The sequence below is a fragment of the Chrysochloris asiatica genome, unplaced genomic scaffold (assembly GCF_000296735.1).
Source record: "Chrysochloris asiatica unplaced genomic scaffold, ChrAsi1.0 scaffold00006, whole genome shotgun sequence".
In the NCBI taxonomy this organism is placed as follows: domain Eukaryota; kingdom Metazoa; phylum Chordata; class Mammalia; order Afrosoricida; family Chrysochloridae; genus Chrysochloris; species Chrysochloris asiatica.
The window spans coordinates 20,502,834-20,514,953 of record NW_006408524.1 but is presented as its reverse complement, the minus strand read 5'-3'; the positions used below and the strand labels follow the sequence as shown (position 1 = coordinate 20,514,953).

The 12,120-nt window shown below is 42.4% G+C and overlaps 1 protein-coding gene across 1 annotated transcript in view; it reads left to right on the top strand.

The window, feature by feature from the left end:
- FAM188B (family with sequence similarity 188, member B) overlaps nt 1-12,120 on the top strand; it is a 161,458-nt gene that overhangs the window by 35,288 nt on the left and 114,050 nt on the right. Inside the window, exon 5 of the mRNA XM_006832163.1 lies at nt 927-1,348. Coding sequence (XP_006832226.1) covers nt 927-1,348 — 422 coding nt within the window. The remainder of the gene's footprint in view (nt 1-926; nt 1,349-12,120) is intronic.

The following is a 12,120-nucleotide window of genomic DNA, read 5'->3' as shown; positions in this document are numbered from 1 at the left end:
CATTTGAATTTAGATTTAAACAAACAAAAATTTAGAAAAGAAATTCATCATGTAAGCAATATTACAATATAAAACTTGTAGTGGGACTTAGAGTAACACTCATAATAAGCAAATGCATTCCCAGATCCCATTTACCCACTAGCCACTGCCCTTGAGCCAATTCCTGCTCATCCCAACCCCTGATGACAGAGTATAACCACTTCTTAGGATTTCCAAGGTTGTAAGTCCTGGTGTGGCGCTGTGGGTTAATGTGCCAGATTGCAAAGCTGTTTGAACTGCAAGGTCGGGGGTTCAAACTCACCAGTCACTCCTCAGAAACCCTATACAGGGTCGCGACCGAATTGATGGCACTTAAGAACAACACCAAAATTCTTTACAGGAGCAGACAGGAACAGACAGCCTCATTATCTTCTGCAGAGTGGCTGGCTGGTTTTAATCGCCAGCCTTTTGGTTAGCAGCCCAGTGCTTACCCGACTGTGTGTCCAGGGTTCCCCTTTCCCCCACTGGACATACGCATTTTCACACTTGCAAAGATCACAAGTAACCTGACAACAGTAAGCAAAAAGATTTTGCCACAGAATTCCCAAAGAAACTTTGGTGCTCAGGGGCTTTGGGATTTGAAATGACAGATAGTGGACTATGGACTGGTTCTATTACAGGCAAGGGAAGTGGGAGAACAGAGGAGTGAAATGCTTGGCTTCTAGTGGTACAGCTGGTAGTTGGTGATGCACACCTAGGAGCTACAGAGTTTATTGCTACCGCATCTCCCAAGAGGTTGCATTTGAATATGGCTTTAGAGACTAGGTAGGATTATAACAGAAGGAGTTAGGACTGGGAAGAGATATTCCTGGAGGTTTGTGAAGGCTTGAGGAGGGATAAAGTATTTTTTCGTCTCCTCATTGTCTTTTTTGTCTTTGCCCTTTCAGGATGCTCTCCGTAGACGCTCCCTGAGGCGGTCCCCAGCTTTGAGCAGCACGGCCCAGCTCCCAGAGGAAGAGAGTCGGAAGGTGCCGGATCTCTCCACCCACTCCCCTACCTGTCTTGCCCCCGAGGAGGTCTCAAGCACCAGCTCCATTGCCAGGAGCCCCCTGGGTCAGCTGAGCGAACTGGCCTTGGACAAGCAGAAATCCACGTCCAGCAGCCCACCCCACCTGCCAAGCAAAGGGCTGCCCCATCGGGAAAGGGGCAGGGTGAGAGACATGTTTGAGGGCAGCTCAGCAGTGGACGGCAGCACAGAGGCGGACAGGATCCCCTTGAAGCTCTACTTGCCTGGTGGAAATTCCAGGACAACGCAGGAGAGGCTGGAAAGAGCGTTCAAACGGCAGGGCAGTCAGCCCCTGCCCCTCAGGTGAGCATGCTGTGCCAAGGTGATGGCTTTTCAATAGCTGCCACCTGTCACAGGGGTGCAGTCCCTAAGGCACCCACCAAGTCATCATAGACACCTTGCTGTCTCCTGGCAAGCTTGTGATGTAGGCTAGCAGGGCTTGGTTATGGCTTCTCTGCGAGACAGGAAGCTGAGCTCAGTGATTATACCAGGGGGATTCAAAAGGTTTATGGAAAATTTTAATTCCATTCTTAACTAACTTTTTGAAGCTAGAGAAGGTAGAGGGCCAAGGAAATCTCCCCCTTCTACAGCTAGAGAAGTTTCAGGGGAGATTTCCTTGACCCTCCTCACTTTTCCCCAAAGCTATCTATCTGCCTTTAGCTGATGGTCCCAAACAACGTGAGTTGCCTGTAGATGGTTAATCCACTGCCCCGAGCCTCCTCATAGAGGCACTATTTCATCCCTCCAGTCCCCTTATTCTCATTCCTTTTATTTTGCCCTTTCATAATAAACTTTGATGAGCCCTACGTTGATTGATTTTTTTTTTTTTTTGGAATATTAAGCCCAATTTTATAATCCTGGAATAAAACAAACCCAACTGTTGAATTTAATTTATTTCTATTTTGCACAAGTTTTGGTGTATAAGCTACAAAAAGATTGAGTGGTGAATTTTCTTTCTTGCAGCAACCTTGTCAGATTCTGATGTCTAGGTTATGATGAAAGTGGTCCTCCTTTTTCTGTTTTATTGAAGAGTTTGTATAAGATTGGTATTGTTTCTTCATTAAATATTTAGAAAAATTAAGTAAAGAGGCCTTTTGGACCTCGAATTGGAAGGTTTCAAGCTATAGAGTCAATTGAAAAAAAATTTTTTTTAATTAAAATGTTCTATTTCTTCTTGTGTCAGTTTTGGCAAGTGGTAATTTCCCATGGAATTTGAACCTTCTAGTTTACATATATAAATTGTATAATAATAGTATCCTCTGATAATCATTTACAAACCTGTTATGATCTACAGTGATGTCTCCGTTTTCATTCCTGATACTGATAATTTGTGGGCTCTCTCTTTTGATCAATCTTATTAGGGGGTTTTCAATTGTATAATATTTTCAAAGAGCCAACTTTTGGCTTTGTATGTTTGTTTTCTATTTCACTGATTTCTAGTTTTGTTTTATATTATTTCTTTCATTCTACTCTCTTTGGGCTTATTTTACTCCTTTTTTCTAGTTTATTGACCTGGATCTTGAATAACTAATTAATTTTCAGTCTTCTTGTATAATACATTTTTAGATGACATATCTCCCTCTGACCAATGCTTTATCTCCACCCTACAAGTTAATGTGTATTCATGTCACTCAATTAAAATATTTTCTAAGTTCTATTGTGATTTCTTTTTTGAACCATGGGTTATTTAGATATGCATTGGCTAACTTAAAAAAATTGGGGTGCTTTTCCTTTTGATTTCTAACTTAAATTTTATTGTAATCATATATACCTTGTGTAATGCAGTCTTTTTGATATTTGTTGAGACTTGCTTGGTGGTCCAGCTTGGTGGTCCAGCTTGGTGGTGGTGGCTGCATGTTGTAGAGTCAGGTTTCTGAGGCTATAAATTGTTACGGGAACAAAAACCATCATTTTCCTCCTGGTAGATTCGAACTGCTGACCTCGTGGTTAGCAGTACAACTCGTAACCCACAACACTACCACCAGTGCTCCTATGAGCCAATATGTATTTAAAATGTATCTCTTAGAAGTAGCATTTATTTACAGTTTAATCCTGCCTGGGTTTTTTATTTTAGCTGGAATAATTATTCCATTATTGTTTTATTTTTCCCTTGACGCGCTCGCTCTCTTTGGCATTTCTTTAGCAGGTATATTGCAATCTATTTTTGTTGTTGTTTCCCTGAAAATGCCTTTATTTTGCCTTCATTTTTGATGGGTGCTGATGGGTACTTATCATTTTTATGGTATAGACTTCTCAACTGTTAGTTTATTTACGTATTTTTTGTCCTTTACATCTGACATTCCATTGTCTTTGCCTGTCTTTTCTGTTGACAAGTCAGACTATAGTGGGGCTGTTGCCACTTTGAAGGGAATGTGCCTTTTCTCCCTCTGGCTGCTCCATCCCACCCTTGACATCTTTGAAGAATTTTTCTCTTTGACTTTCAGTAGTTTAACTTTGATGCGCCTGGGTCTTGCTTTCTTTGATTCTTCCTTCTCAGGGTGTGTGGAGCTTCTTGAAGCTGTTGGTTGATACATTTCACCAGTTTTGGCAATTCTTAACCATTCTCCTTTCAAATATTGCATTTGTCTCATTCTTTTTCTCCTGGGATTCTACACAGACATCACTTATTTTCAGCGTGTTCTGTTGTTGTTGTTAAGTGCCATCGAGTCGGTTCTGGCCCATAGCAACCCCATATAGGGTTTCTGAGTAGCTGGTGAGCTGAAACCGCCGACGTTGCAGTTCAAACAGACTTTGCAGCCCAGCGCATCTACCCTCAACACCCCACCCCATGTTCTAGAGGGTGTCAAACACTCTTTCCTGAATTAGGTATCTTCTTCTCTTTCTCTAGCTTCATCTGGATAGTTTCTATTGATAGTCTTGAAAGGGAGTCCTGATGTGACATTATAGGATAAGCACTGAACTGCTAACCGCAAGGTCCACAGTTCAAACCCACCAGCCATGCCTCGGAAACCCTATACAGGATTGGAACTGACTTAATGGCACTTAACAACAACAACATCTTGAAGGAGCTCTTGTGGAGTTATGGGATAAGCATTGGACTGTTGGCTGTTCAAGTCCACCAGGGAGAAAGTTGGGGCTTTCTGCTCTCAGAAAGATTGACAACTCAGAAACCCAATACAGGGTCGCTATGAGTCGTAACTAACTCCACAGTACACAACCACCATCAACTGTATGTTGTTGTGAAATGCCGTCGAGTCGTTTTCTACCCATAGCAACCCTGTATAGGGTTTCCGAGGAGCAGCTGATGGCTGTGGTTAATGTTGTCTTTCTCCAAAGAAGATTTAATTTGCTTAAGTAGTAATTTCTTAGTTTTAGATTTTGTAATATATGTTATTTGTTAACAACTGTCCATTATGCCATTTGTTGAACAGAAAGTTCTGAATTTTGGCACAACTATTGTTTTTGCATATGATTTGTACTTTGGAAGTTTAATTTCTCAATGTTTTTCTTACCCTTAGATTCCAATGGCATTATGTATTTTATTACTATTTTTTAAAATAACACTATTAATAAGATATAATCCACATACCAAAATATTCAAACTTTTAAAGTGAAAAATTCAGTGGTTTTTAGGATATTCATAGAGTTGTACTTCTATTGTTACTATCTAATTTTGGAAGATTTTCTTTTCCTTTTTTTTTTTTTTCGTCGTCATTATTATTTTTGTGTGTGTGAATTGAGTGATAGTTTACAGGGGAGAACATCAGTTTTATATTCATCCTATCAAATTTCATTGTTATGATTACAATCGCCTCCATGCATCATCATTCAACAATATTTGCTTCTATTATTCCCTCTGGTTTTTTTGGGGGGCAGGGGAAGAATGTACACAAAAACACTCAGGAATATATAATCATTTAAACAACCAACCAAAAGGCACATTCTGCAAGCCTGCCTCCTCCCGTGGCCACCAGCACACAGCCTTTCTGTTTCCGTGAGTCTGGAGTCCTCAGCTCCTGTACCTCTCCCCATCCTCATCTCTGGTGCCGCTGCTTCTCTAGTTAGGGTCCCACATTCTGCTCCTGCTCTTCTCCTTTTTGATGATTCTAGGGTCTTCTGTTCCTGCAATGTAAAATTAACTACTCCCCCCTTTTTGATACAAAACTTCTACCTTTACAGTTGTGACAATCGCAATTCATTATGGTAACAATTACTCACTTTTGAATTGTAAGAATCTTATCCCCATCTCCTTTCACCAGACTTGTCTAGACAAGATGAAAACTATTTAGTGGGAGTTCTTCTTTCCCCCGTACACTCTGAAACTAAACTCCCCCTTGAAAACTTGTAAGCCAGTCACTTCCTGCCTTTATTGAATGGCATTCTTTTTATATTTTTAATTAAATTTGTAGTTTTAGCTTTCATATCAAGCTTTTATATTTGTTGGAGTTGAATGACTTACTTTCATTTTTCTACATTTACAGTTTCCCCAACACCACCTGCTTTATAATCTGTTCTGTCTGCATTGATTGGAGTCTTTGCTAGTACCATTCATTATGTGCATGTTTGCCCCAAACCACACTTTGTTGTTAAGTGCCATTGAGTTCATTCCGATGCATAGCGACCCTATATAGGTTTTCTGAGGAGTGGCTGGTGAGCTTGCACTGCTGACCTTGTGGTTCAAACTGCCCTTGCAGTCCAGTACATTAACCCACAGCACCACACCAGGACTTCAAACCACTTTAAGATACTTTTTTTTTTATTTTATAACAATGGCTTTGTAGTTTATGTCCTAAAATTCTGGTAGGGCTAGAGACTTTCTTCCCTTTCCTTTAGTGTTGACATAGCTATTTATAGTCTTACATTTTCTACAGGTCTTTTTGTCTGTTCATCTCATACACCTAGCTTCTTCTTCCATGAAAAAGAGTTGGCTGGTCCCTTGCTGTGGAGGTCCTCCCCTAAATCATCCCAGGGCTGTCCTCAGAGTGGCTTTCTTTGAGGATCTGTTCTCCCCGCTTCTCACTTGCACCTTGTTTTGTTGTCTTCCCAGTACCTATCATTACCTAAAATTATTTTACTTATTTACTTATCTTTTATTTGTCTCCCCCACAATACAATATAAGGTTTATGAGATCAAGGACCTTTATAATTCCTGCATTTATAATGTTTTGTTGTTGTTAAATGCTGTCGAATCAGTCTGACCCCTAACATCCCTGTATAGGGTTTCCGAGGAGCGGCGGGTGAACTTGAATTGCCGACCTTGTGGTTCAAAGCGACCTTGCAGTCCAGCGCATTAAACCAAAGTGCCACACTAGGACTACACACCTAGAATTGTTGTTGGTGTTGTTAAGCGCCATCGAGTTGGTTCTGAGCCATAGCGACCCTGTATAAGGTTTCCAAGGAACGGCTAGTGGGTGAGTTTGAACTGCCTAACCGACTTTGTTTGGTTAACCCACAATGTCACACCAGCGTAGTGACTGATTAATGATTATTGGTCTAATATTTCCCCTACTAATAATAATAACAAGATCAAGAAAGAATGGGCATTGGCCTCTTAATGAGCAAGACCCTGTTCTAAGTATTTTAAGTCAATTTACTCTTAATCCTCATAAAAGATTTATGAGGTATGTTGTTGTTGTTAAGTGCTGTTGAGTCACTTCTGACTCATAGCAACCCTGTTTAGGATTTCCAAGGCGCAGCTGGTGTATTTGAACCACGAACCTTATGGTTCAAACCAACCTTTCAGTCCAGGGCTTATCCTACAGCACCACACCAGGACTCTACTATTCTAATCGCTATCTTACAGATGAGAAAACCAACTCAGAGAAGTCCCTTTACTTGCCCAAGTTTACAGAGGCAGAGCAGGGATTTAAACTCAGGAAGGTTAGCTCCAGAGTCTCATGAATAATGAATGAATGAGTTCACCTGTCTCCCTGAGTAGAAATCCTTTCCAGTGCAATTCTTTCCATTGAGTTCTACTTTGCTTCTCTCATATTGACCACCAATGTTGGAGCATGTTTGTATTAGATCAGGGAGCAATGCCTCAAACCTAATGAGTGGGAGAATTCTCAGGCACAGGTTCTGGGGCAGACAAGTGACCTCCCGTACAGAAGGAGGCCTCATTCACTGACTGACTCTGGCTTGGTCACCTTTTCTTTGGATTTCTGGGTCCCTGACTATAGAATGCCAGCTCTGGTCCGTGATCTCTAAGTGCATGCCCTCTGCTGGTCTATGAGTCTTACTCCCAGTATTCTTCTGGACCCTCTACTTTATCATCAGATATTTACTGAATACCTACTGTTCCAGGGCACGTAGGAGGCACGGCTATGTGTTCTTATGACCCAAACAGGTTAATTAGTGCTGCTGTTTACAACCCAGTTGTCAGTTGAGAGCCCGTGAAAGATGGTAAAAATTTTGTCTTATAGGAAGAGAGTACTGTAAAGGAACCTCTATACCTCTCTCTTCCTCCTACCAGGTAAAGTATACCTGGGAGTGGTTAGCAGACTTCTATAGAGTTGACCTAGCTCTGGTAGCGTAGTGGTTACGAATCGGGCTGCTAACCTCAAGGTCAGCAGTTCAAAACTACCAGCTGTTCTGCAGGAGAAAGATGGGGTTTTCTGCTCCCCTAAAGATTTGCAGCCTTGGAAACCCTTTGCAGGGTCACTGTGGTCGGAACCGACTCCACGCTACTTAAGAACAACAACAACAACCAACCATCAGCACATCTTTCGGGGGTCTCTTTCACCTACCACTTTCTGCTTGGCACCTCCTAAGTTCTGTGTCTTTTCCCTCTTCTGTTCTTTATAATCCACTGAGGCAGATGTTGGAGTATTTTTTGGGGGGTGGTGGGATCGCTTTAAAACAGTACTTGTCCCCTTCTCTGCAGTTGTAAACCAGTGTGTGCAGAATGGGACCTGCTAAGCTGTTAGGGGACACGTGTATCAGAGTAGCCAGGCCCTTCTAACTCTGAGACTCCTGATGTGACATCAGGAACTGAAGAACTACTCTCTGGTTCTAGTTTTACTTCTCTCCTGTGTCCTTTGATCTCAGAAGATGCTCCGCAAACATGTCGTCTGGGCTCCCATTGTGGGGGTTGTGGCTGTTGGTCTTGAGTTTGTCACGGCTGTCTTGGTTAGGTTCCTCTCCTGACTGTTCAGAAGAGTTGGCACTCTTGGGCTGACCCGAGAGGTCAGGGGTGATGGTCCACGCCCTATGCTTCTGACATCACTGCTGTGTTGAGAGCAGGCCTTCACGAAACATCTGTGCATCTTTCTCTCACCCACACATGGCACAGAAACGTTCATTGTGGGACTAAGAGCATGGGAGAGGTCATTCTGCTGCATTTGCAAGTCACCAGTGCTGGCTCACTGAGGGACGCTTCGTGAGAGTTGAAAGTTGCTTGGAGGTGTTGCACTGCTATTTCTAACAATTCTTTTGTCACTCCAAGCAGAGACACTGAATCTGTGGAGCAGTAACCCCATACCCGTCTCCCGCCAGCCCCTGGTAACGACTTATGAACTTTTCTAGATACTTCGTGTATGTGAGAGCATTTTTTATTTGTCTTTTTGTGTCTGACTTCCTTCACTCAGCAGAACATTTCCAAGACAGCATGTCTCAGGACTTGGTTTCTATGGCTCAGTGCCATCAAGTTGACTCTGACTTATCCTATAGGGCAGAGTAGATCTGTCTGCCCCTTAGGGTTTACGAGATGTTAAGTCTTTATGGGAGCAGACAGCCTTTTCGTTCTCTTGAGAAGCAGCTGGTAAATTTGAACCACTGATGTTGCAGTTAGTATTCTGGTGCTTAACCCATGGTGGCTCCAGGGCTGCTTTCATTTCTATGAGGCCGGCTTCAAAAAGTTAATGGGAAAATGCCATTATCTTTTATTTCCAGTTTTTCCAATAACTCTTTGAAGCCTTCTCGTTATTGATGGCTGAATATTATTCCGTTGTGTGTGTCTGTGCCACACTGTGTCATCCGTCCATCTGTGGATGGCACTTAAATTGTTTCCTCTCTTTCACTATTGAATACAACTCAAACATGTATCTGTTTGAGTTGATGTTCTTGCAGTATTTTAAATCTTTTTTTTTTTTTCTTTTGTTCTCTGTTGTTGTTAAGTGCCATCGAGTCAGTTCCGACCTGTAGTGACCCTGTATAGGGTTTCCTAGGAGCAACTGGTGAGCTTGATCCGCCAACCTTGGTTCAAACCGACTTTACAGTCTAGCATATTAACCCACAGCGCCACCCCAAGACTCTATTCTCTGTACAGTTGGTTAAATGTTCATCTTCCTTCTATCCTCTCAGTCTCTCATCTTATCAATTCCTCCCAATTTTTTATTGTTTTCACCTTCTCCAGGCATTTCCTTCTCTTTGTCTAACCATCAGTCTGATTCTTTTAGGTACATTGTGTGTGGGATGAGAAACAGGCAAACCTCCGGTCACATGGTCACAGGATTGACGGCAGAGGTGCTTGGCCTTGATGCATGCCATGAGCTCAGGGAAGCTGATAACTTTATGATCATGAATTGATTTTACCTGGGGCAAAGATGCTTTCCCAGAATCAGAGATGTACCTCAGGTGAGGCAGGAGGCGCCACTGAGCAGTTTCCGTGATCATCTCCAGCTTAGCCAGTTAAGATTAGCAGGTTTGGATTTGAGAGCCTCGGTGGGTCAAGGCAGACTGTGTGATCTTGTTCTGCCAAATGTAGAAAGAGAAGAAACAGAGGGGGGAAAAAAGTGATGTTGAACACATCAAAGACCAGTTTTCGTCAGTGAAAGCAAGGAAGTTGCAGTTGTAATTTTCATGTAGTGCCATAGTGTGTTAGGTAAAAGATGAATGAGTCTGACTTGTAATTTTGAGCTGATATTATGGTAAAGTTGTTTAAAAAATGGGAGTCAGATGTTTGGACAGGGGCTTGCTGTTTAACATAGATAAGCCTCTGCTGGGAATACAACTCTACAACTTGGAAGTATGATCCAGTTTATGGAATTGAAGTTAAATTTGTACTAAAAAGTTCGATTAAAAAAAATAAGACATTTTACATTGCATACTGAGTGGAATAAGTGCTTTTGTAGATCCCAAGTTAAAGTCTTACCCTCATATTCATAGACTGTCAGGACTGGAAAGATTAAGATCCAAGCCTTTCATCTGGCAGACGAGAAAGCAGCCCCTGAGAGCAGACAGGAAGTGACTCACTTGAGCTCTGGCAGGTGTAGCAAACTCCTTTCATAAACCCTTCTCGTTTTTTGAGCCATTGCTTTAGGCTGGCTTCAAGTTGGTACTATTCTTTTTGTGCTCCCTGAAAACCTCTCAGGCTCTTCCTAACCAGCTTCTGGGGTCCTGCTCTTCAGGTAGCAGTAATTCTCTGGGTTTGCGAGACACAATCGTAGACCCTGAGTTTTTGGCACCATGTTCTCAAGAAAGAACATTTCCATTCCTAGACATACTCACATATTCAATCAGTCTATTCAACAATTATTTAGTGAATACCAGCAGTGTACTGGAACCGGGTCAAACTGACTCAACCACATTCAGGGACATCACGTTGTTATTGTCAGTTACTGCGGTGTCCATTCTGACTCATCGCGACCCTATGTGACAGCATGGAACTGCCTTATTATTGGGCGTGTTGTTAGGTGCGTTGATTTGGTTCCAACTCCTAACAGCCCTATGTACAGCAGAACCAAATGCTCCCTGGTCCTGTGCCATGCTCACCATCATTCCTTGTTGGAGCCCATTGGTCATGGCAGGGAATTGGCCACTACTATCAGGGCGTTCCTCCACAGAGTTGTTGTTGTTGTTAAGTGCTGTTGTTAATTCAGTTCTGACTCATAGCGACCCTATATAGGGTTTCTGAGGAGCAGCTGGTGGGTTTGAACTACCAACCTTGTGGTTTACAATCCCGTGCTGATCCTGCAGCGCCACGTCAGGAGTCCTCAGGTCTGCTGTTAATCTTGACCAGCACCCTGCCTCTAGGGGCCTACTATGTCACACACAGTTCTAGCCATGAGAATTCAACATGAGCAGAGCAGACCAAATCCTTGTCTTCTTGGAACTTTCATGGCTAATGGGAACGGGCAGCCCGCAGCAACAATGAAAAGCAAGTAACAGGCGTATGTAACATGCCAGTGGTGGAGAAGTGCTGTGAGGAATAATAAACCAGGGGAAGGGAATCGGGAGGCCTGGGAGTGGGGTTGCTATATTGTACAAGAGAAGCCAGGGAAAACCTTTCTGAGACGGTAACACTTGAGAGGAGCGAAAAGGAAGACAGAGAACAAGCCCTTTGGTCCCTGAGAGCAAATGCAGAGAGAGAACAGGCATATCTGCCCTGAGCGGGGAGGACGTTGCCTGATCGGAGGCAGGAATGAATGAGAAGGAGAATGGAAGAAGGGGATAGAGGGCCTTGTCTAATAAGAGGCTGCTGAGAGGACCGGCTTAGACTCTAGGAGATGTGGGTACCTTTGGATGTTCAGCAGAGGTGTGACATGACCTGACTCAAGTTTTTTTGTTTTGTTTTTTTCTTTACATTTTTTAGAAGATTTATTGATGTGCAATTTACATACAACAATATTCAGCAAACTAAATATACATTCAATGTGTTTGGACAAGTGTATGGGTCAGAATGCTCTCAAGCCGTGGGTTTTGTCTGGATTTAGACAACACATCAGTCATGATACAGAACATTTTTGTCACTCCACAAAGTTCTCTTGAGTCCCTTTGCTTCCCTTCCTTCAGCTCTCCAGTCCTTTGGCAACCACTGTTTGCTTTCTATCCTTATAGCTTACTTTTTCTACAATCAAAAGGAAACAGAGTCTTTGCTATATAAATGTCTATCTCTAGCATAATGCCTTTGATATGCTCCTATGCTGTTGGATTTATTAGCACTGTGTTCCTTTTTCTTTTTATTGTGCATTGAGTGAAAGTTTACAGGGCAGATCATCAGTTTTACATTCAACAAATCATACACCTTTTTCCTTACAATGATGATAATCCCCTACGTGTACCATCAGTTAACAGTATTTCTCTCTATTCATTTTAACTTTTTTCTTTAAACACTCACACATATATAATAAATTACACCACCAAAATGCACATTCTGCAAGTCTGCCTCCTGGCCA